Source organism: Pipistrellus kuhlii, unplaced genomic scaffold (genome assembly GCF_014108245.1).
Source record: "Pipistrellus kuhlii isolate mPipKuh1 unplaced genomic scaffold, mPipKuh1.p scaffold_m20_p_1, whole genome shotgun sequence".
NCBI classification, from domain to species: Eukaryota; Metazoa; Chordata; class Mammalia; order Chiroptera; family Vespertilionidae; genus Pipistrellus; species Pipistrellus kuhlii.
Window position 1 is genome coordinate 17,267,221 of NW_023425404.1, and position 24,249 is coordinate 17,291,469.

General features: G+C 56.7%; 1 protein-coding gene across 2 annotated transcripts in view; it reads right to left on the reverse strand.

Moving 5' to 3' along the window:
• The window catches only part of PLEKHH1 (pleckstrin homology, MyTH4 and FERM domain containing H1), a 54,249-nt gene that overhangs the window by 6,143 nt on the left and 23,857 nt on the right, over window positions 1-24,249 (reverse strand). Inside the window, exons 4-24 of one of the 2 annotated variants that reach the window (XM_045579515.1) lie at window positions 23,590-23,739; window positions 20,278-20,361; window positions 17,979-18,060; window positions 16,523-17,286; window positions 13,421-13,499; window positions 12,757-12,848; window positions 11,196-11,346; window positions 10,862-10,953; window positions 10,030-10,140; window positions 8,431-8,517; window positions 7,933-8,094; window positions 6,973-7,053; window positions 6,482-6,664; window positions 6,032-6,140; window positions 5,279-5,391; window positions 4,529-4,705; window positions 4,088-4,185; window positions 3,459-3,636; window positions 2,784-2,939; window positions 1,518-1,618; window positions 703-844 (exon numbers count right to left, since the gene is read on the reverse strand). In XM_045579515.1, the coding sequence (XP_045435471.1) occupies window positions 703-844; window positions 1,518-1,618; window positions 2,784-2,939; window positions 3,459-3,636; window positions 4,088-4,185; window positions 4,529-4,705; window positions 5,279-5,391; window positions 6,032-6,140; window positions 6,482-6,664; window positions 6,973-7,053; window positions 7,933-8,094; window positions 8,431-8,517; window positions 10,030-10,140; window positions 10,862-10,953; window positions 11,196-11,346; window positions 12,757-12,848; window positions 13,421-13,499; window positions 16,523-17,286; window positions 17,979-18,060; window positions 20,278-20,361; window positions 23,590-23,739 (3,192 nt within the window). Of the gene's footprint in view, window positions 1-702; window positions 845-1,517; window positions 1,619-2,783; window positions 2,940-3,458; window positions 3,637-4,087; window positions 4,186-4,528; window positions 4,706-5,278; window positions 5,392-6,031; window positions 6,141-6,481; window positions 6,665-6,972; window positions 7,054-7,932; window positions 8,095-8,430; window positions 8,518-10,029; window positions 10,141-10,861; window positions 11,005-11,195; window positions 11,347-12,756; window positions 12,849-13,420; window positions 13,500-16,522; window positions 17,287-17,978; window positions 18,061-20,277; window positions 20,362-23,589; window positions 23,740-24,249 lie in introns of both variants that reach the window. The other variant, XM_036433617.2, reaches the window with a different exon arrangement.

Here is a 24,249-nt window from a genome sequence, read left to right on the forward strand (position 1 = left end):
CCTCGTAAAGGTAACAAGGAGAAGAGTCAAATTCTGAATGTGTGTTCCTTTCCTAATTCTAGTTAAAATGCTTGACAGCTTTAAGTACAAATGTTATTGTATATATTATGTGATATGCATTAAAAACATACTTAGAACAACAACCCTGTGGGGGTAGGTATGGAGGTATCTTTGTTTTCAGTCCACAGAAATGGAAACTAAGCCGAAACCGGTTTGGCTCAATGGATAGAGCGTCGGCTTGGGGACTGAAGGGTCCCGGGTTCGATTCCGGTCAAGGGCATGTACCTTGGTTGCGGGCATATCCCCAGTAGGGGGTGTGCAAGAGGCAGCTGATCAATGTTTCTCTCCCATCAATGTTTCTAAATCTCTATCCCTCTCTCTTCCTCTCTGTAAAAAATCAATAAAATATATTTAAAAAAAGAAAAAGAAATGGAAACTATAATAAAGCACAGACAAGTAAAGTAATGTGGCCAAGACCTCAGAGCCTGAAGTGGCCAGGACTCAAACCGAGGCGTCTGGATTCCCGCCCAGAGTTCTGCATGCAGCCATGAGGAGCTCTGCTGGGTAAGGAGCCAGGGCCAAGGCCACCCTCTCCTCTGGCACCACCCATCTGCAGAATCTCCTGCTCCAGGCTGTGTGTCGCATTCCGCCTGCGAGTCCAAAGGTGGTGCCTGACTCTCCTGATTCCCAAACAGACCGTACCTGGGCCATGAGGGCAGCCATCTCCAGAGCCAGCTCCTTGTTAACAGGAAACCTCCCTGCCACGATCTCGCCACTGGTCTGGAAGGCAAGCAGCAGACGCTCGCGCTCCGTCTCCCCTTTGACTTGACCCCGAAAGTACAGCCTACAGGGAAGAGGGCGAGAAGCCAGGTCAGCCGGGATCCCAAAAGGACGAGGTCATCTTAGCATCTGTTTATCTTGACTCCCAAAGAAAGAAATGACTCTTTTTATGCCATCTGTAAGCCCACTTTCTATTGCCTCCAAAATATTTAAGCAAACATGACACAGAGCCCGTAGTTCTCATGGCAGCTGTAGCATGTGGTTAATTCTGGATACACCATTAGACTTACGGGATCTGGTACCAGGAATCACAACTTATTAGGGAACTGGATGAGTTAAGAAGCCAAGAGACTAATGGAAACTATTTGCCTGGAGACAGCCTGGATGGAATTTTCTTACTCAAATTGGTAAAAAGTCAGGATGCCTACGGCTATGTTTCCTGGAATTGGTATAGGAGCAGTGTATTGCTAGCCTTAAATTTAGTGCTCATACAAAATCTCACTCTCCTAAGGTAACACATGCAGCCATCTCATGAGGTTGGTCTGTTTTCTTGGCATGTTTGTGTGTGTGTGCATGCATGTGTGTGTACATGCAGTATGGGGACTGAGAGCTGAGCTGCCCAGTCGGCCTGGCTCCCCAGCTAATGAGTGCCATGCGGTGCTGTATCTGTGGGCCTCCTGCCTGTGCACCCTGGACACAGCCCTCACCCTGGCCCCACCCTGGGGCGAGCTCAGCACCTGCTCTTGTACATCAGCCTCACGACACGCGTGCCACCCTCGGACTTCCTGGAGTGCAGCTCCTTCAGGGCTTGTTCCCACTTGGAAATGGCATCGCAGATCTTGAAGAGACAAAAGACAGAAGTCAGCAAAGCACGCTGTGGGGCATGAGGTCCAGACAGGGCTGGACTCGGGCAGAGCAGCAGGGCAGAGTGGAGTGACTGTCCTCCCTGGGAGGATGACCTTCGGGGCCAGGACCCCAGGTGCCCGGGCTTCCTCACAGACTTGGCGTGAGCAGCAAAGCAAGGCTTCCCCTATTGGCCTTACCATCTGAGCCCCACCCATCCTCGGGCAAGGCAGGCCCCAGTCAAAAACCATGGCCTCACATCACCAGCTCCCTTTCCATCCCTTCCCACTCTCTTCTTCAGCAATGTGCCCAGTGGCCTGCTGCATGGCCAAGCCTTGCAGATGCCCCGACATTTACAGAGAAGGCGTGTAGCACAGTGTTTCAGGCTGGCCCAGGACGACAGGCCTTGTCCTGCTGCCATAAAGAGAGCAGACAGCCGGGACTGGTTTGGCTCAGTGGATAGAGCGTTGGCTTGGGGACTGAAGGGCCCCGGGTTCGATTCTGGTCAAGGGCATGTACCTTGGTTGCGGGCATATCCCCAGTAGTGGGTGTGCAAGAGGCAGCTGATCGATGACTCTCTCTCATTGATGTTTCTAACTCTCTATCTCTCTCCCTTCCTCTCTGTACAAAAATCAATAAAATATATTTAAAAAAAAAAAAAAGAGAGAGCAGATAGACCCAAACCCTCCCGCTCATCAAGTGCTACAGCACATTCCCTCAAACACTTAACGCATGCCTCGGCTCTAATCTCAGACCACAATACAAGATAGTCCTCAGTCCCATTCAAGAGCCTTTAATACCCAAGTACCATAAGGGCCTACTTCCTAAAAATGTGGCTGAACCTGTAGGCACAGCATAGGCCCTGGCAGACACAACATCCAGGGACGCTGGGCACGCAGGTGCCCACCCGTGTCCCTGTGTGCGTGTGCACGCGTTTGCGCCCGCGTGCACGTGTAACCAGCAGGCTCGGACGGGCTGCTGCTGAGAAGTGCCTCCTGTCCCTCCCACACCAGAAATGCTGGTTAAGGTTTAAGGCTGGCATAGAAGGGGGGGGGGGGGGGACACAGCCAGATATCTAGCAGGACAGGCTTTTCCCCACCAAAACCCCGAAGCCAGGCGGCAGGTCAGCGGAGCTCAGGGCTCAGCGGGGAGGCCGTCACCTTGGCGCTCCCCTGCAGGCAGTGCTCCAGGGCCCGGCCGGCCGGATCGTCTGTGAACAGGGCAAAGCCGGAGTGGGACGGATTTCTCATGCCCGTCTCCTGGTTCAGCCGCTGGAGGAACTCATCGACCGTGGAGGAGCCGTCGAAGCCCACCACCTGCAGGGAGAGGGTCAGCCCCGGGGGCTCGCTGAGGGACGCCCCCCAGTGCTCTCGGAAGGGCCTGCGTCCCGAGGGGGGAAGGCCTGCCTAAAAGGAGCAAGGGCGGGTGCAAGGGCCAAGGAGGCGTCCGTTCGGGATTCGCACGCAGAGGGTGCATGCCCCAGGGAAGAGCCCGCCCCCTGGAGACGAACCCGACATAAGCCCTGGGTGCCCTTTCCTGTCACTTTTTGGGAGGCCCTCTCATGCCATCTCGGTCAGTGTCTCAGTTTCCTGTTCACACAACGGGTTCAGAGATGTACTTCCAGGACATCAAACAGCAAAGCGCTTTTTCGATTCAAGCTCCTCCTGCCATGCTGGCACGAACCGCACCCCTCTCCCACCCCGAAGCCCCAGGCCCATTCTTTGGCTGCTTTGCTTATCAAGAACCTGCCAATCCTGAGGAGGCTTAGCACCCGCCTGGCCCTGAGGTACTCCCCTCTGGAAGAGGCTCAGGCCCAGGCCCACGCCCGCCCTCACCTGGTAGGTCCCGTTGGCGAAGTGCACGGGGATGCTGAAGGGCAGGGAGTGGTGGAAGGGGTTCCGCAGCAGGATGGACACCACCTCCATGCGCGACGGCCTGGCCTCCCGCTCCCCCGTCTGCAGGGCCCGCTCCACGGCCCGCTGGCAGTAGGTGGCATACTGGCCAGTCTCACTTCTAAAAAGACAGGGGAGGAAGAAGGGAGTACCATGGAATCCACACCTCCCTGCCACCTCGGTTCCCGGCCCAGACCCGGCCAGGACCACGTCAGCCACCGGGGCAGGCTGTGAGCCAAGTCCTGAAGCTGGGCCTGGGGTATTAACTTGCCATTCAGGGCCCATGTGGACATGGCAACAGAGAACGGCACTTTGGGAATAACCCGGAGGCAACAGCCCTCACCAAACATCCATGCGCACGTGACCTGGTGTGCAGAAGCCCAGGCCTGCCCAGACCTCCGCGTGGGTGTGTGTGTTTACAGCCACCGGTGAAGTCCCCATGGCCACTGAGCAAGTCTCAGAGGGCGGGGGTGGGGTGGGGGTGGGGGTGTTCGGACCCCATTCCCCCCGGAACACGGAATCGTGCCGCCACGGGAGTGAAGGAGCAGCGGGGGGGAACGGCGCTCACTCACCTGGGGTCTGCGTGGCGCTGGAGCTGCTGTTTGATGTACCAGAGGAAGGGGTGCTGAGGCAGGAAGAGGGGGGCGCACAGAGCCAGGAGCTGCCAGCACTGCAGGGCACAGGCGGCGTGGGGTGAGTGCTGGGCCCGCACGCCCCGCCCCAGGGCCCTGAGCTACAGAGCCTTCGGCGCTCTCTCCACCCCGGAGCCCCCGCCTTCTCCGGGTGCCAGAGCCAACGGGGCCAGGCTTTGACCAGAAAGGCAGCCGCACAAGCCGACTGCACACAGACCTCACCCGAAGGGGCACAGGGAGGGCAGCTGTCCCGAGGCAGCTCTGTGCACGGCCCCCTGGCCACCAGGCTCAGGATACCCGCGCAGTCACCTCCTCCCACTTCCCGCCTCCTGGGCAGCCCTGGGCGGTGGCTCCTGCCCGCTCCTCCCCGGGAGCCCCTACCTGCATGAGGGAGTACTTCTGCGGAGGGCGGCAGCTGGTCTGCTTCATGAGCTGGCAGTAGATCTCGCTCTGCAGCTCAGGGTGCACCAGGCACACCTGCAGGGCCCTCTGCACCAGGGACACGTGGTAGTCCACCGAGGCGGCCTCCACAGGCACGTTGATGAAGAGCTGGCAGCACTGGCAGGGACAAGACAGCGGGCACCGGCAGGGCTGAGGCCATGGACAGATGGGCCGCCCCGGGGCTCACTCACAGGGAGAATGTTTTTAAGAGGGAGCACTGCCTGGGAGCACTGTGCTTGCCGGGAAGGCTACCTCAGGCTAGAATCTTTCCGTCTTTAAATGTTTCTATTACATAAGCAAGACAGACTCATTTTCTGAAAAGATAGAATATTCAAGACAGGCACAAAGAATATTCTAAAAGAGGCCAGAATCCCTCAGGTTCAGAAACAACGTAGGCCTGCTTTTTCCTGTCCATCACAGGAGGCGGGAGCTCAGGGGCCCGTTTCACAGGCGCTCCCCCAGGCTGGGAGTGAAGGCCCAGAGCTCCCGTCTCCCTGGCCTACAGGACGTGGTGGGGACCCTGTGGGACTCCCCCCTCCCCCCCCCCCGCCTCCTCGGAGATCCTTCTGTGGGCCACCCCCTAACTGCATGCTCTCCTCACCCAAGGATCACCATGGGGGGCAGAACTGTGGGGGGCAGAGCCTGGGCACATGGTTCAGGCGTGGGGCCGGGGCTCCCCTCCCATTTTACCTTGAAGAGCTTGAGGGCCTCGGTCTGCAGGGCCTCGGAGGGCAGGGTGGTGAGGGACGTGTGCAGCCCATCTTTGCTGTAGCACAGCATGGGGTGCCTCCAGAGGGGGGAGTCTGCCAGCGGAGAGCAGCGCGGTTAGCCCTGGTGGGAACTCTCCTCCCAACCACCCCTTAGGGTTTAACGTCTGGGGCCCATGGCGGCGCTGGGTTTACATCTAGAGTGTGGGGCTCACAAGCACAGCTCACAGGAAGGCGGCTGCGGCTCTGCTCCTGGGGCTGCCACAGGGCGAGTGTGCGAGATGTGAGCATCTGGGTGCAAGCGTGTGTGTGCAGGGGAGGCCGGACGGAGGGGTGTGCCTCAGCCTGGGATAAACCAGCTGTGGCTGCAGTGGAGGGGGTGTGGTATGTGCTGTCTGTGCCTCTGGCTCCTCGGAATCAGGAGCAAAATAAAGATCCAGGAGCCCAGGCTTAGGGCTTCGCTTACTACAACCCTCACTATAGATTCACCAGCTACCCCCTCCATCATGCCTTTCCCTGCCCGCAAAGCTGCAGGCGACAAAGCAAAACATTGGCCCAGTCCGAGGGGTCGCCTCAGTCCCCTCGTCGGAGACGGGGCCTGGAGCTTGGGATGGGGATGCCCTTCTGCGGCTCCGACGGTTTTAAAACAGCATCAGGGCCCAGCAGTGCTTTCCTGGCCAACGATTACCCAACCACCGCCTTACAGCCCAGGCTGAGCCAGCCGAGCTTGCCTCACCTGGGTCTCCCTCCTCATCCATCAGTTTGCCAATGAGTTGCTCGTAGGCGGTCCCCACCTTGGCGCTGCTGCCCCCTGCGGCCACGGTGAGGTGATAGAGCCACGTGTCCTGGAAGAGGACAAAGAGCCGTCTGCTGGGGCTGGGCGGGGAGGTGGGGCAGAGCTCCCAGGGGCTTCCTTAAAGGGGCCAAGCCCAGGTGGGGCTCAGCTGGCTTGGTGAGCAGAAGTCGGGGCCACCAGTGTTGGAAAGACCTGGGATCGAACCCAGGTTTCTAAGCTGTGGTTCTACCTCAGGGAAGAGATGGTCACTGGGAACAAGTCCACGAAAGGAATATTCCCAACCCGGGACGCTAGTTGCCAAGATGTCCCGGAGGGAAATAAGCATGAATGTGGGGGAAACGGGGGGAAAGAGAGAAGGGGAGACGAGAAGCACACAGGTCCATCCCTTGCCTTCTCATGCTTGGTGCCAATGAGGAGGTAGGTGGGGCTGTGCTCCGGGGGGTGGATCCCCAGGGTGCAGTGGGAGGAGAGCAGCCGCCCGGTGCCTCCGGCCTCGTAGTCCTCGTCGGAGTCACAGGACCGGTCCACTTCCTCTATGCGCGCGTCCTGCACAGGCAGGTGGCCCAGGGGTCGCTGCGGACATGAGGCTTCGGTGAATGGGGGGAGCCGGGGGACAGGGGGCTCCTCTCTCGGGCCTGCAGGGCTGGGAATCGTGGGTGAGGACAGACACAGGAGGAAGGGAGAGGAGAGCTCGCCGGCTGCCTGCTTGGGGAGCTGCGGCCCAGCCCCGCCGTGCTGTCGGGGCCATGCCCTGTGGAGGGAGCCCGCCAGCTGGCGCTGCCCTGGCTATGGGGTTACGGGGTAGAAGGGAAAGTGGAGCCCCAGGAGTGGGGACGGCGGGTGGGGGGAGAGGGGACGGTGCTGTCCGAGGCCGGGAGTACCTTGTCCTCGTGGCTCCGATAGTAGAAGAAGGTTCTCCCGACGAGAGCACACCAGACCAGCTTGGAGTGGCCATGCTTTACCTGCGAGGCAGAAACGAGCTGGCATCCCCAGAATTAGGGGGTCTGGCCAAGGGCAGCCACAGGGAGGCAGACGTAAAAGCCCCCGGTCCAGCTCAGGTCCTCAGTGGAGATGCCCAGACTCCCCGAGGGAAGCGGCCCTTTCACAGCAAGGGGCCGCGGTGTGCCCCAAGGCACCCCCCCGTCCATCCCAGCGAGACCAGGCCCATCGGTGTCCCGTCCCAGGAATGTGACTGAGGAAGGACCTGCCTTAGCAGAGGCTGGAGTAGTCAGAAAGCTGAGAGAAGGGCAGGGCAGGGAGGCCAGTATAAAGGGTGTGGGAACAGCAGATGCACACAAAAGGGGCCGAATGGGACGCAGAGGCAGAGAGAGAGCCACAGCTCCTACTGAGCGCGCTCCGACTGGCCGCTCTGCCTCCTGGCGGCTGTGGGCCCAGGTCCCACTTCCTTGTGAACGTCCTCCTAACTTGGGGTTAACATGTACTTCTCCGCTCTCTGCAACCAGAAGAGCCCTAACTCAACCGTCCGCAGGGCCGGCCTGGGATGCTACACGTTTTTAAGAGGCCATACCCACCTCGCTTAGGTCTCCGCTTCTCACTATTCACACTGGCGGGTTCAGGTTGGGTGGGGGACTCCTAATGACCTCAAATGGGCACATTCCTTGGTCTTGAGAATAGCTGTTGTTCTAACAACCCCTCCTTTCTCCCAGGGAACCATCCCTCCCCTGTGGGGTCAGACGGTGTTTGAAGCCAACCAGCTAATCCCTGCGAGGAAACCCCTGGAGGAGCCGTGGACCAGAGGAGACCCTGTGGCCCTTGGCACCCCCACGCCTGAACCCGACTCCCAGAAGGCCCACCTTCCTCCCCACCAGCCGCAGCCATACCTTGGTCAGCCAGCCCTTCACGGTGGGCCTGGTGCCCCCCTGAGGCAGGGCCGGCGGCCCAAGGGCCTGGACCTTCAGCAGCCTCTGCAGCACCCGGATCCACTCCTCCAGCAGGCAGGGCGAGTCCGCCGTCAGGTAATAGGTTTTCTTCTCAGAGATGAGCTGCGCAGGAGGGGGTGGGGCGGAGCAGGGGGAGACAGGAAGGTAGAGTAACAGAAACTGGCTCTGGGTGAAACAAACCCCAGCGCCCATTGGGCTGTCCTGCTCCCCACCCTGGTACTCGCCACCCCTTCTTTTCCTCCTTGTCTGCTCTCCCTGTCTCTCTCACCTTCACTCTCGCTCCCATTCTGTGTCCTCTCCCTTCCTCAGACTCACAAATCAGGGCCACACCCAGGTGTCTCTCACTCGTGCGCGTGTAGCGCCCCCTCTGTAACCACCACAGCCGCATCCACACCAGCACCTCCTGCCTAAGGTGCTAGCTGTGAGGACCCTGCCCACCTGGAAGGTCTGTGCACCCTCCTCTCGAACAATCTGGCAACGGGAGTTCAGTTCCACCTGCCCTTGGGGTTTCCGGATGATGTCACTCTGTAAAGAAAGGAATGCTCTCACTCTAGGTCATGGCAAAGGAGGAAGTGATTCCACGCTTTCCCGGGCTATGCATGCTGGGTAACGTGTTCTGTGTCCTGGATCTAGCCAAATGGAGCAATGGTGAGACCTGGGTCCCTCTGACCCAGCTCAAAAAGCATAGATTGAGCCTGTATTTCTTTCCTTTTAAAAAAATACTTTAAAGTAACAATCATTATTGTTTTGTATTAGTGTCAGGTGTACAGCGCCGTGGCTAGACAATCACAGGCCTCACAAGGTATTCTGCTGGCATTTCCTATACCCACCTGGGCCCACACCCCGCTACTGCAGCACCCCTGTTCTCCCCAGGCTGCACTTCACGGCCCTCCGACTGGTTCCCAACGACTGATCTGCACTTTTCAATCCCTTCACCTTTCCTGCCCAGCCCCTCCCTCCCTCCCTCCACCCCGAACCCTCCATCTGTGCTCTGAATCTTTAAGTCTGTTTCTGTTTGGTTTGTTCATTTATATTGTACTTTAGATTCCACATTTTAGCAAAAACACGTGGTATTTGTCCTTTTCTGACAGACTTAGCTAAATACCCACTAGGTCTATCCATGCTGTCCAAATGGTAAGATTCTGTCCTTTTTAGACCGAGCCTTTAAAGTTGGGTCTAAAGCCACTAAGTTATTATTAAGCTGTAAGCCTTTACATTTTTTTCCTACTACATTCTTTATATCAAGTGTGGCAAATAGGTAGCTTATATATATCACCATTCCCATTTCCAGTGCCACTGCGGGCATTACTAATCGATTACAGCATGCCTGCCTATTGAGCAATCCAGGCCCAGAATCCTTAACAAGGTGTTTGAGACAGCCACGACCAATCAACAAGATTTGCACAAGACACAAGGCCCTTTTGCCCTCCTTAAGACATAAACATTGGTTATTGATCAGGGAGGGCCTGTCAAAATAAGTCCCCATGTTCAAGGCTCCCTAATTCCGAACAGTGTTAGGAAGGATGGGGAGAAGGCAACGGGTTCTCCTTTTTTAAAATGTTTTTACTGATTTTAGAGAGGAAGGGAGAGGGAGATACAGAAACATCAATGATGAGAGAGAATCATTGATCGCTGCCTCCTACACACCCACACAGAGATCAAGCCCACAACTGGGCATGTACCCTCACCAGGAATGGAATCATGACCTCCTGATTCATGGGTCAACGCTCAACCACTGAGCCACACTGGCCAGGCTGGGCTCGCCTTTTAGAACGGTCCTTTTACAGAACCAGGCAAAAGAAGAACTGGGCTTCTGGAGGAAGGCGTGTCCAAGCCAACTCATCTAGGACTGCCTTTGTCTTCTCAGTGTGAGAACCAATGACCAGCCTCGGGTCTGGGTGTGGCTCAAAGCCTCTCCCACCTGCCAGACCTCTGCCCGCTGGCATGGGCCACCCTGCCCCTCCTCCGGCTCTCCTCACACAGTCCTGGGGGGAGGGGAGGTCCCTTAGACGACAGGCCTGGGGGGGAGGGTCTCACCGGGGACTTGTAGTACAGGATCTGTCCCTGCCTCAGGACGAACCAGCGCCTCTTCCAGGTCTTCACCCGGCTGCCCATTTTCAGCAGGTAGCCCGACTTCTCCAGAGACTCCTGCAGAGGGGAGGGGTACAGAGGGGAAGGGCGAAGAGGGGGACTCACTGAGGTGTGGACACCACACAGGCCCACAGAGCCCAGCTGAGTCACTGCTTTGTCACCACTTAGAAGAAAAAAATTAAGTACCTACTGTGTGTATTTTCAGGGCTAAGTAAGGGTTCAGGGAGGACTACATCAAACATGGGTGGCCCTGCTGTGGGAGAGTCCTGCTGGCTGGGGAGCACACCTGACCATGAGCAGGCGGCTCACAAGGGAGAGACCGGCTGTGGAGAGGGGCCTTTGGAGCCAGGCTTTCCCTCAAAGATGAGCCAGGAGGAGGAGGAGGGCCACTGAGGCCGCAGGGAAGGGAGATGTTTGGGGAACAGTGGGCACATCCATCGGGCTGGGGCGGAGGGTTCGGGGCGGGGGAGATTCAGACAGGGCAGCTCCGTGGTGTGGAGCAAGGGCTGGGGATGGGATCGGGCTTTACGCCTGGCTCCGGAGAAGCATGTCTCTGAGCCTCAGGCTTCCCATCCGCAGAATGGGCTAATAATCCTGAGAGGACAGCTGAGACAGTTCCCGAGAAGCACGGAGCAGGGTGCCTGGCACACCGTAAGGATCAGGATGCAGCTCCCAGCACCCCGGCGTCAGCCCGGAGCTAGAACGAGGTTCTGTGTGTAGCCCTGGGGCTCCCACCCCGCCCGCCTCAGCCCCACCCGAGGGGCCACCCTCAGCTCACCCTGCCCAGGCTCGGCCCCTCCGTGGAGTAGGAGGAGGTGCGCTGTAGTTTGTGCTCAGGCTCTGAGTAGTCGCTGTCCAGGGAGCAGGCATCTGGGGGGATGGCGTAGTCGCCCTCCGAGCTCAGAGAGGACATGGAGACACCTGGCCAAGGGGGAGGGTTCGAGGCCTGTGTCCCAGGCCATCCAACCCCAGCTCCTCACCCACCCCGGACCCCCAAGTCTGGGGCTGAGGGACTCGGGCGGAGTTCATGCAGGGACCCCAGGCCCGGCTGCCCAGGGGAGGAGGTGAAGGGCCCCTTGCTGCCCACATCCCTCAGCTCCCCTGCTCCGTACCTCTCTTGATAGCCCGGGGGCTGCCTAGCCCGCTGGTCTTCCTGGGCTCAGAGCAGGGCACCGAGCTCTGGAAACTCGCCTGAGAGCTGCAGTCGTCATCGGACCCAGAGGACTCGTCCACGAAGGGCACGGTGCTGATCTGCGTGACTCTCTGCAAGACAGGCCCTGCCCATGCAGCTCAGGCTGCAAGACACCCCCGCCCCAACCCGCACTCCGGCTCCAGGCGCTCAGGGTGGGCCAGCACCGCCTGTCTGGGCACAAGGACGCCACCACCCAGCCAGGCCACCCACCAGACAACTGTCCCTTCCCCACCTTCCCCCTTGGGCTGATGGGGGTTGGCGGTGGGGGTACACCATCCTTTGAAGTCCCCAAAAGAGCTGCCCCATCCCAGCTGAACACCTAACCACTGTGACCCCTACTCCCTGCCGCTAGCGGGCCAGAAAGCCACACCAAGCCCACGTGTGAGGGCAGGGGCGTCACACATGTGCGGGGACTAGGACACGAGGCCACCTCCACTGACAGGCGTTGACTCAGATTGCCCCCCTCCGTGCTGGGGAACTGCGACGAGAGGGCTCTATGCAGTGTGACGAGGTTTTTTAGAAGACAGCTCGGCACCGCAGGTCAACTCTAAAGCCCACCTCTAGGCCTCTGTCCTCGGAGATAATGTGTACGGAAGTGCACAGAGATACAGGTGCACAAGGACGCTCATCACCCCACTGATTGTAGAGAAAAACGGAGATGTGTCCTAAACTGTCCATCGGTGGAGGTCGGTTAAGGAAGCTGTGGGCACCTGTGTGAGGGCACTGGGCAGCCTCACACTGGGGACTGCGTGAGGGGTGTGGCAGGAAGGCCGGGCACACGCTGGGAGAACAAGCAAGGGGTAGAAGGACACGTCGTGGGACCCGTCGGTGTGCGTGCACCTGTATGTGCGAGGGAGAGCGCGACCCTTTGTGGACGCATCTGTAAGCGCGGCGGAAGGCCTCGCGGAACCAACACCGGACCGCGAAGGACAGCGCCCCTGGGCGGGAGTTAGGGGGAAGCAATCCACTTTTGGATTTTTTATTCTTCTATAAAAAGTTTTACAGAGTATGCCTGTTATGACTTCAAAAACCAATCATAAAAGGAGACAAAAATGCTGCCCTTTTGTATGATTTTTGTTTTAAAGAGTGTGGGGATGTGCGGAGTTTATGTGGGAGTGTACGTTTGAACATGTAAAAAGTCCTAAAAGGAGCCCCACCCTCCAGAACATGCATGTGACAAGATGGGGGGGGGGGAATCAGGCGGAGCAGCCATAGGCTTAACTTTTCCCCTTTTCCTTTGCTCACAAACGTATTTATTCAAATTTTGGTAAATGTAGAACTTTTCTACTGGAGGTCTGATAAAGATAATAAAGCTAAAATGGCTTACGGTGTGGGCTGCACTTCTTGCCCAGAGTTGTGTGTGTGTGTGTACACAGAAACCTGACCCTGGACCCCACTCCAGCCACTGACTGGACAAGGAGCCTGGGGGCCAGGGAATGGACAGGAGTGGGGGGCAGCCGTCCTCGGAGAGCAGTGCTTACCCCCTTCAGGACTGTGTAGACAGGCACCGAGCAGTTCTTGTAGACAAGGCCTGAGAAGGGCCCAGGAGACGAAAGAGAGGGAGGCCTTGAACCTGGAGGGGCAGGGAAGGGGGATGAGATGAGCTCCAGGCCAGGGCCCAGGACGGGTGTGGGGACATCGGAGGGAGGAGGAGGTGAAACAGCACCCCGGGAGCAGATCTTAGGATAAGGGCCACGGCAGTTACCTGTCTTGCACCAGGTGGCGCTCACAGCCCGTGGGATTCTGTGGCTGGCCCGGGACTTGGGAGTCTGTGGTGGGGATGGGCCTCCCTCAGGGGCCTCAATAAATGAAGGTACTAGGGCCTCTTCCACCCACAGCCTTTCCTGCAGTGCAGGCAGGAGGCTGAGCTGGGGGACCCGCCTCTAAAGTCCCCTCCTGCTCTCTGATTGGCTACAACACGGTTCAAGGCCACGCCCACCCAGCAGGTAATGGGCTGACCCTGCAGTTTCCTTTTCTCTCTAAGGCAGCCCTGGCTGTGATTCCCCTGAAACCCACCTGAAGGGGATGGGGTGGGGGGAAGTGGAAACGGGGTGCCAGGTGACCAGAGCCCTGGGTGTTGCCCAGAAGCCTCTCCTCCCCCACACATCCACCCTGACCACCATGGGCACCCCGCTTGGGACTCACCGAAGCAGGTGGCACTATTCCGGGGAGGCACGTCCGAGAGACACATGCCTGACGTGGCCACGGCATAGATGCGGCTCTCCTGGAATGAGAGGTCCCTGGAGGGTCAGAGCCCGCCCCGGCCCCTCCTGGGTGTGGGGAAGAGCTGGCTTTGCAGGCAGCCAGATCTGCATCTAGGCGGGCGAGTTACGTCACTTCTGGGCCTCAGCTCTGAAATGGGGGTAACAAACTCAGGTGTTGTGAGAATCCAATTATATTATTAATGCCAGCAGCTCACACCCGGACTTTTAACCTGTGCCCAACAGCTCCTCACCTCTCCGACCCCTCCCTTCGGGGGGGATACTCCGAGGGGAGGGGTCCGTGGCCGTGTCTGTGAGCCTGACCCATGTCCCAGCTCTGGGGTCTCAGGCTCTAACCCCTAGAAGTGGGGTGTCAGCCATGAGGGAGTCAGAGCCCTGAGGTGAGGGCACGGCCCTTGGTAAGCCAGTTTGGAAGCCGGGACACATGTTTTCTCTACAGTAATAACGTCACATCATGGTAGGTTTCGGTCCGACCCACAAAGCCTGTGTACCCTACTCAAACGGAGAACCCCACATACAAGCTGAAGGAGACAGGAATGGGGAAAACCCACCCTCAACTCCAGCCTCTCCCCTGACGGCCCCACCTTCGCTTCCGCATATCTCTGTTCTCCAGTCCAGATAAAAGGACAACAAAGGCCCCCTCAGGTGACTGGTGAGTCACCATGACCTGAGAAGGTCAGCGCAGGGGGCAGGGCAGTAGGGGAGGGCGGGGCTGGGATGAGATCCCCAGATTAGGGCCTGGGAATGCTAGGTAAGACGTGGGAGGCAATGAGGGTGCCCCAGGAGGGGCCCTGGGGTGGGGCAGATACATTGGGACCAAATAGTAAAATCAGGCCTCGAGAAGAGAATTGCTGTCAGTAGTGGCGGACCAGGAAAAAGGGAAGCTTGAGGAATGCAGGTTCACCATGATCTAGGGGTTTAGGCAACTATCACTGAACTAATAGGAGTGTTTCACAGAAGGTCATCTGATGCCTCACAAAGATGACTGGGGAGGTCCATAGAAAATGGGCTCTGCAAACCCTAAATTGGCGAATAGATTATCCAGCTCCCTCAGGTGGGATGGCCTTGTAATTCTCAGTCCTGATGCACCCCCACCCGCCCCACCGCCCATGGTCACTGCCCACTTGGTCTCACCTGAGAAGAAAGGCCGGGTGCCCTGGCCACTGTGGCTTCCTAAGCCGATGGGAGAGCCTGTCTCAGGGCCTGGGTGGAGCTAAGCCCCTCGCTGGTCCCTTGCTGAGTGCCCCTTGCTGCCCACCTCGGCTCTAGGGCTCCAGGAGCACTTGTAATGACAAGACCTCAGTGACCCTGAGGAGGGAGGGATGGTTCCCATGGCGTTCCAGCCTGGCCTGGCCCTTCCTCCACCTTGTCCCAGCTGCCCCTTCGCTCCTGGTCCACCTGCTGCCTCCCTCCTTGCCCTTCCTGTGGCCCTGCCAGGACCCTGGGCTCCAGGGGCATCTCAGCACTCCTTGGCCTGTGGGCCTCCTAGCCCTCCCCAGCAGGTGTGTCCTGAGCCATCCAGGTCCCCCTGGGAAAATCACTGCTAAGCACGCAGCCCATAAGCCTGGGGTGTGAGGCCCCATCCTGACAGGTGGGCCTCCCAGGCAGTGATGTGTGTGTGTGTGTAGTGCCACCCCCCCGCCGGCACACAATTCCCTGTGCTGCCAGGAGCCTGACAGACGTCCCAGTGCGTGCAGGGGTCAGACCCCGAGGGAGGGGCTGACAGCTATTCTCCGATGACCGCCAAGAAAGAGGCAGGAAGCTGGAGAGTCAGAGCCAGGCTCTGGGGGCCGTCCACCACCACTGGGAATAATCATCTTTTTGTGCCTAATTTTGCAACTTGGTGCCAATTTATCTGCCCACTCCAGGCCCTTCCTGGAACACCCTCGCTGCCTCACGTGAGGGTGTCTTACTTACAGCCTGGTCCCTCACTAACGACTACGTGATCTTGGGCACGTAACTAAGCAGGGAGAGCAGTTCCCCAACCTGGAAAGAAAGCAGTTCCAACTCCCTGCACACACAGGCAAGGAGTCCGGGCCTGGGGCGGGCTCCGTGCTCAGCTTTCGACATCCATGATCTCATCTGGCCCTCACCACGGGCCTGTGCAGCCTTCGCAAGGCCCATCCCCACCCCCTTCCCATTTAGTGGGAAACGTGAGACACGGAAGTGGAGAGAACAGAACCGAGTACGACTTCATGGCCCCACGGCCCAGCTCTACAAAGACTAGTGTGTGGCTGGGACCGGTTTGGCTCAATGGATAGAGCGTCGGCCTGCAGACTGAAAGGTCCTGGGTTCGATTCCAGGCAAGGGCATGTACCTGGGTTACGGGCACATCCCCAGTAGGGGGTGTGCAAGAGGCAGCTGATCGATGATTCTCTCTCATCGATGTTTCTAACTCTCTATCCCTCTCCCTTCCACTCTGTGAAAAATCAATACAATATATTTAAAAAAGAAAAAGACTAGTGTGTGGCAGTCTCGTCCCAGCGGTATCCCCACAGCACAGTGTCTCACCCTGTGGTGCAAGGGAGGAAGCCAAGGCTCAGAAATAACAACAACCGACACTTCCGTGCCACTTCCGACGACCCACTGCTGCAAGTACTTGTTACTACTAACCCCGTAACCCCATAAAGCGGGCACTATCACCCCCCTTTTACATACAGGGAAACCGAGGCATGGAGGCTCAGCCTCAGAGGCAGTGATTCAACCCTAGTGATGTGATGTTGGAAGCCCACGCGGCACCGTCTCTAAGCGCCAGAGGCCGAACGAGAAGACGTGCACGCCGCCCCACACACCACCATCGTGGTGAGTGGCACACGGCGGGCGCTGGCTTAGGACACTAGAGCTGGCCTTGCCCAATCCCCCCGGAACCCCCGCTCTGCCCCCGGCTGGCTGGGAGCTCGGGGCAGGCCCCGGGGACCTGCTCCCGGAGGCACCATGAGGACCCCCTCACCCTGCTCAGTGTGTGGCTGTGCTGAGGACGCTGGTCACCCTGTCAGCCCGGCCCAGCCCCCCGGCGGCCTCTTACCCAGGACGGGAACCGGTGCAAGGGGGGTGTGGGCGGCTTGCTTCCCAAATCCACTTCCACCAGCTCTGCGGTGGAGACCTTCCGGCTCTCTCGCTCCTCCTTCCTCCCGGCTGGGGCTGGCTCCTCCATCTCCATCTTCTCCGGCTCCCCCTCGGGCTCTGCGGGGGCCGCCCCCTCGGGAAGGCCGGCGTGGGGGAGGGCGGCCAGGGTCCCGATCTCCGCGCTCGCCACGGGGCTGGGGCGCTCAGGGCCCCCGGGGGGCTGGCTGTGGTGCCGCTTGGCCAGCGGGACGCTGACGCAGGGGGGGCCGGGAGCCCGCAGCTTCGGGAGGGTCAGGCTGCAGCCGGGGCCACCTTCCCGGGCAGAGGTCTTGGCCCCCGGGAGCGGCCCTCCCTGAGCGGTGGCCAGGCCCTCACCCCAGGACGACAAAGCATGCCTGGGGGAGCAAGCCTTCAGGCACAGCTGGCCAGGAGGGCCCTCTCTGCCCAGACGAGAGGGGAGGGTCCTGGCCTCTGACGGCCCCCCGGGGGGGCGGGCCGCGGTGGCACTGAACTCCTCCAGGCCGCTCCTCGCCTCAGGGACCGGGTCCTCGCTCTGCGGAGAACCTGGGGCGGGGGCCGGCGGGGCGGCCTTCAGAGCGTCCGGGGCCTGAGCACGGCTGTCCTGCCCCGTCAGCGGGGCCCCTGGCCCTGCGGGGACAGAACCCTGCTCTGGGGTCTCCTGGGGGGCCACCAGCAGGTTCTCGGAAAGCGCCATCTGAAGAGCTACAGTTGGGACAAAAGCAGGCATGTCGAGAGCTGTCTTAATTCAGCCCACACCCCGACACACACACACCGGCACACACACTCACACACACCGGTACACTCACACACAGCGTACACACCGGCACACATACACACACACACACACACCAGCACACACACACACCGGTACACACACACTCACACACTCCGGCACACTCACACACACACAAACACACACACACACATATACTGTGCATGCACGCACGCACATACACACGTATACGTACACACACCATGCACACACACACACACACACACACACACACACACCAGTACACTCACACACATATTGGTATACTCACACACACATCGGTACACTCACACACAGCGTACACACCGGCACACATACACACACACACACACACCAGCACACACACACACCGGTACACACACACTCACACACTCCGGCACACTCACACACACACAAACACACACACACACATATACTGTGCATGCACGCACGCACATACACACGTATACGTACACACACCATGCACACACACACACACACACACACACACACACACACCGGTACACTCACACACATATTGGTATACTCACACACACATCGGTACACTCACACACAGCGTACACACCGTACACGCACGCATGCACGCAGGCACGCACACACACGCTCACACTGGCCCACTTACCTTCTAGGGCCTCTTGAAGGGCTGCCACCTGCTCCACCAGGCGCTGATTACAGCTTTTCAGCTGCTGGTTCTCCATCTCCAGCTGGGCACACGGAAAATGGAAGGTTTAGAATCCTCAGCTTACCGCTTTAGACATATCATTCACAGCAAGCTTAAATCCTTTTTAAAGACCAAACCTTCGAAAAGTGCTGCCCTGAGCTCCTCCCTTCCTCTGGGCTATCCAGTCTCTTTTGGGATAGAATTCCATTTGGCAATCCCTGCCCTTTTCTTTCTAGTTTCATTTTTAAGCTTTTTAAAATTGTGAAATACACACACACACAGAAAACTGCGTAGCACATCAATGCACAGCGTAACAGATGATGCTGAAATGAACACGCAAGTGGCCACCATCCAGGTCAAGGAATTTTCCAGCCTTCCACCACCCTGGCTTGCCCTTTTCCACTCACATGTCCCTTTCTCCCCAGAGACAACCGTTCTTCTAAGTTTAAGAGACTCATTGCCTTGCTTTCTGGGTTTTACCATCTAAGTATGAATCCTTACACATATCGATTCTTAAAAAACGTAGTTAATCCTCACCTGAGGGCATTGTTCCATTGACTTTTAGAGAGATTGGGGGGGGGGGGGGGGAGGAGACACACAGAGAGAAACATCAATGTGAGAGAGACACCTAGATTGGTTACCTCCCGCACGTGCCCCAACCAGGGCCAGGGAGTGGTCGAGCCTGTAACCGAGGTACGTGCCCTTGACCGGAATCAAACCCGGGGCCCTTCAGTCTGCAGGCCAAAGCTCTATCCCACTGAGCCAAACAGCTAAGGCCATCTGGATTTTGTTGTGCCCATTTTTGAACTTTATATAAATGGAATTATACAGCATGTACTTCTGTGTCTGGCTTCTTTTGAACAACACAATGTCTATGAAATCCATCTTCATGGTCGCTTCATTTCTTAACATTTTTTTTTTTTTTTAGTTTTCACTTGAGGATTTTCTCACTGATTTTAGAGAGAGTGGAAGTGAGAGGGAAATATCGATGTGAGAGAAACACATCCATTGGTTGCCTCCTGCATAAGCCCTGACCGGGGTCCGGGCTGGGGAGGAGCCTGCAATCGAGGTATGTGCCCTTGACCGGAATCGAACCAGGGACCCTTGGGCCCGCAGGCCAACTCTCTATCCACTGAGCCAAACAGCTAAGGATGTATTTCTTTTAAATGAAATCCAACATTACCTTTTAGCAAGAGGTCAGGGCTGTGCAACCATCAGCTCTGTCCCCAAGAACCTGTAGCCTTGCAGATGACCTGAGATGTATGTCCATCGAAGGGGACAGATGACCCCCTACAGGTGCGAGCCACATGTGTCAGGACAGAGGGGAACAAATGAGCTTTTATCCTTTCCCAAACTTTAATTCCTTTTCCTTGTGTTTAAAAGGTTTTTTATTGTTTCTGTTTTCTGTGTGTGTGTTTTTAAAAATATATATATTTTATTGATTTTTTACAGAGAGGAAGAGAGAGGGATAGAGAGTTAGAAACATCGATGAGAGAGAATTATTGATCAGCTGCCTCTTGTACACCCCCCTACTGGGGATGTGCCCACAACCAAGGTACATGCCCTTGACCAGAATCGAACCCGGGACCTTTAAGTCCGCAGACCGACGCTCTATCCACTGAACCACACCAGTTTCCGCTGTTTGTTTGTTTTGTTAGTAGCACTGTAGTGCCTAGTCCCTTAGTTTCCTAAACAAAGCTATAGCAAGTGCTGAACTAGGAAGATGATGGCATTTGTGGAAGCCAGGGCTGTCCGGGGCTTGGGGGGGGGGGGGGGGGAAGAATGGAGTTGGTGCTGAATGGGACCTGAGTTTCTATTTGGGGAGATGAGACGTTTTGGAAACAGACTGGGGTGATGGTTGTGAAAGTACCTGATGCCACTACAATTTACACTTAAAAACCAGCTACAACGGTGCAGCTTACGTGTATTTTTAAACATTAAAAGGAATGGAGAGGACAGAGGAGGAAGTGGAGAGAGCGGATGGGAAGGACCACGTGTGTGCCTCTGTGGGAACTGATGCGACTCTACAGAAGTGAGGCTCATTGCTTTTCCCCAAACTCACACACAGCACAGAGCTGCCCCGGCCACGACAGAGGAAGGGGAAAGTGAAGTGGAGGGTCTCAGCATTTAGGTTGAAAGAAGGGCAAATGATTAACAAAGTGAAGGTCGGTCCAGGCCCCTCACACAGGAGGCGGAAAAAGGCTGAGGGGAGTGAGCACTCATGTCCATCCCAGGCTCCGGGGAAGAGCGGGTGACTCACCTCTGCCAATTTTAGGGTCACCCATTCCTTGATCTTGGCAGCTTTTTCTTGAACAGTTTTTGCTTCCTCAGCTCTCATCTGCTTCTACAAGAAAGAGAGGACCATCAGTTAATGACAACAGCCACTGTTTCAGTGAATAACTGGAGGTGGGAAGCCCTGAGAAGAAATATCAGGTGACTAACAGAAATACGTTTAATATTAGAAAAAAATAAATTCACTTATGAATACGTTTAATATTCTTTAAGTGGGAAAGGCCTTTCTAAGCATAGAGAAATCCCAAAAAGTCATGAAGAAAAAAACGAATAAATCTATACCATCACTCTAAGTTACTATCTGGCCAAAAAAGAAAAGAATCCCTTAAACAAAATCAAAAGATCAACTGGAGGGTGGTTTGCAACACATACAAAGGTCTAATTTGAAATAAACAACCCAAAGGATCTGAACTGGAAGTCAACAGAAAAAGGAGGCAACAAAACCCATAAAAAAGCTGTTCGTCCTCCATCATAATTTTAAGAAATCTGATAAAAAATGAGACATCGTTTTCTTCTATCAGACTAACACAATTTCAAAGTTTAATATTGCCCCAAATTATCAAGAATGTTGGAAAATAACCCTTCTGACATGAACTGGCTACGTCTTTTGGGGAGCAATTTGAGAATATCTGTCACGTTTTAAATGCACATATTATTGAACTAATAAACCCCCTGCGCTCAGGAATCCTCAGCTGCAATTTGATAAAGCAACAAAGACAAAAAAAAAACAAAAAAACTCAACACTGAAAATCACCAAATTTCCACAAATAAGGGAGAAATAAACACAAAAACAGGATGCTGCGCTTGGCTACACAAGACACGTTCACCATGAACAGTGGCTAACAGGGAGGAGAAGGAAGGAAGGCAGGCAGGCAGGCAGGCAGGAAGGAAGGAAGGAAGGAAGGAAGGATGGATTGGGGACAGAGGGAAAATGTCATTTTATGCTCTTCTTACTAGACTCACGTATTATCTTGGCAGTTAAAAACAGAAAATAAATCTGAGTTGGCACATGAGAACCACCATCCCCACAACATAATCAAGAGAGCACATCAGGTGACAGAAAATCGAGGTGTGTACGAGAAAGCCAGCAGCCGGGCTAGGAGGAAAGGCAGGCTTTGGGGCTCTGATTCTGCCCCTGAGGCTTCTCTGCCGTGGGCACCTGACCCTCAGGCCTGCAGGTCACCTCCAGGCTGGGGGATGGCACAGCTCCCTCCTGGGGCGCTGTACCATGACCATGAAGTCACAAGTGCCCAGCCCGGTGCCAGAGGCCCAGGTAATCAACCAGTTCTACAGCGAGCACAGTGCCCTGACCTAAATGCACGGGGATGCGGGACCTTCTGCAGCAGCTTAGAGACCAGCAACACTGTTTGGCTACACTTCTGGGCAAAACTACCTCATCAATATAGGATGGACACACACTCCAAACAAGGGCTTCTGTGCAAGTGAGATGGGACTATGGAAATGTCCGACTCAACTCACAACTGCAGAGCTGGAAGGACCTTAAGTTAAGGTCATTAGGTTAGGGGCTTGCAAACTGGCCCACAGGCCAAACCCAGCCTTACGCTTGTCCCTGCCCTCACCACCCCTCCCTGGACCCACTCTTTCAGCCTACATTTGGAAATAAAGTGTATTGAAACCCAGCTATGCCCATTCAGTTACACGTGGTCAACAACGGCTTTCGCGCTGCCACAGCAGAGCTGAGGAGTTGCAACAGAGACCATGTGGCCCAGAAGCCGAACGCCTTTCCCACCTGGCCCTCTACGGAACAAGTCTGACCGACGGACCCCTGGCGCACTTGGACACGGAGGCCCAGGGGGGTGAAATGCCTTACCCTGGCCCGCTCCTGGCACAGCTGGGACTAACACCAGCCTACTGAGGGACAGAGCAGCATTCTTTCCAGCCTGATCTTGACCTATTATGACTGCAAAACAACCTTTTTTCTGACCTAAGCTCTGCCTAGGACTCTGACCCAACAATTTCTGACCTAGGACTCTGCTGCCCAACAATTGCCAGATCTGACACTTCTATGAACGGCTCAAGAGAAGAAATCTCAATCTCTCTCAATCTCTCTCTCTCTCTCTCTCTCAGCCTGATGACTGAAAGGTCCCAGGTTCGATTCTGGTCAAGGGCATGTACCTTGATTGTGGGCACATCCCAGTAGGGGAGTGTGCAAGAGGCAGCTGATCGATGTTTCTTTCTCATCCATGTTTCTAACTCTCTATCCCTCTCTCTTCCTCTCTGTACAAAACCAATAAAATATATTTAGAAAAGAGAAGGAATCTCTGAAATCCATGGGAGCGGATTAGATTCCATGCGTCAGAATCCTATTTTCCCATGATTTTTCAGGGACACCGGGTGCCCCGCAGATTACAGAGGACAGGTCAGTGAACGCGGGCGAAGGATGGCATGTTTGCCCATGACGGTGGGAAGGCCCGGCCAGGACTCGCTGGGACCCTTACGGAGAGGGCCCCTGTGGGAAATTAAGTCATCGGGCCCGCGGCGGGGTCGTGTGTTGGAAAGGACGGAGCTCGGGCACCAGGAAGAGTTGGTGGGTACGGGCCAACGGCGGAGGGAAGGGACAGAATTAGAATGAAGTGAATGAGACTGTGAAGGGGAGGAGGCTGGGCAGGGGGCGCTGGAGGGGGATGCTCCAGATGTCGTCTCCGGAGCAAAGGTGGGACTGTAGCTGGGATACAGGGCAGTGGCCCTCCTGGGCTCCCGTGTGCTCAGGACAGGAGGCCGCTTTTCAGAAGCAGCAGCAATGTATGGACTCAGGACCACGGAAAGACTCTGGCCAACCAAGGCCGCTGGGACAGCTCTGCTGCTCCGATCCTCCAGCCCAGGGTCAGGTCCCTCATGCGGGCAGGGCGCATGCCAGGGAGGGGAAGGAGCGGCTCTCCTTACCAAATACCAACCGCCGGCCTGACACAACGCACACACCGCCTGACCGCCCTCTGACGTATTACGGCCCCTATATCACTGATGTGCAAAACGAGAAGCAGTGACGTAGGTAACCTGCCCGCAGCGAGAGATCAGCAGGAGCGAGAGGCGGGACTGAAACCCAGACCAGCCTGCCTCCAAGGTCCTTTTCCCACGGTATCCCCCGCCTGGCTCCTAGGGCACCTCCCAAGAATGAGATCGTCCCAGGAGAGAACAGGCTCAAGAGGGAGTGGGCACCCCACCACCGGAGGGTCAGGCAGAGCGGCTCCGCTCAAGAAGCTGGGCCGGTGGGTGCAGGTGCTGCCCAGGGCGCGGGCGCTCCGCTGCGCAGAGCCCTTACCTGCTTTTCCAGCTGTGCCTCCAGCTGGCCGATGCGCTCATCTTTGCCCTGCACGGCCCTGAGCAGCTCCTGGTACTTGCGGTGCAGGCTGCCCGCGGAGCCCACGTTCCTCAGGTTGGAGAGCTTCACCTTCTCCTCCATCACACTCACCTAGAAAGGACCGGGCATCTCACAGGGCTGGGATGTGCTGTGTGTGAAATGGCCACTAACTCGGGAGGAGCCACTTCCTGATACCCCAGCCCGTGACTCCCGGGCAGAGCAGTGGGGCCCATTAATTCAGTGGCCATTTAGTAAGCCTCATTTGGGCCGGAAAAAAAAAGAAGAAATGACAGGGAGAAACAGGTGGGTGTTGGGTCCCCTAGTTCTGGAGCCCTGGTGGGGAGGAGGCAGGCAGGACAGACAGCCCTGGAGAGGAACTGCTCCCGCCTCCCTGTGGCAAACATTTGCCACTCACGGCATGTCCATGGCTTCCCAATATTTCCAGCCTCTGCAGTGAGAGGGGCATGGAATTCTGCCCGGTCAGTGGGCCTGAGAGGAAGGACACGTATTTCTGGGCTCAAGCGTTTAAGAGTTGGTGCACAAGCCCCCGGCTCTCTTTCATTGCCATGGCAACCAAGGAGGCTGCATGCTCCAGGTGGCCCAGCTAGAGGATGGGGAGCT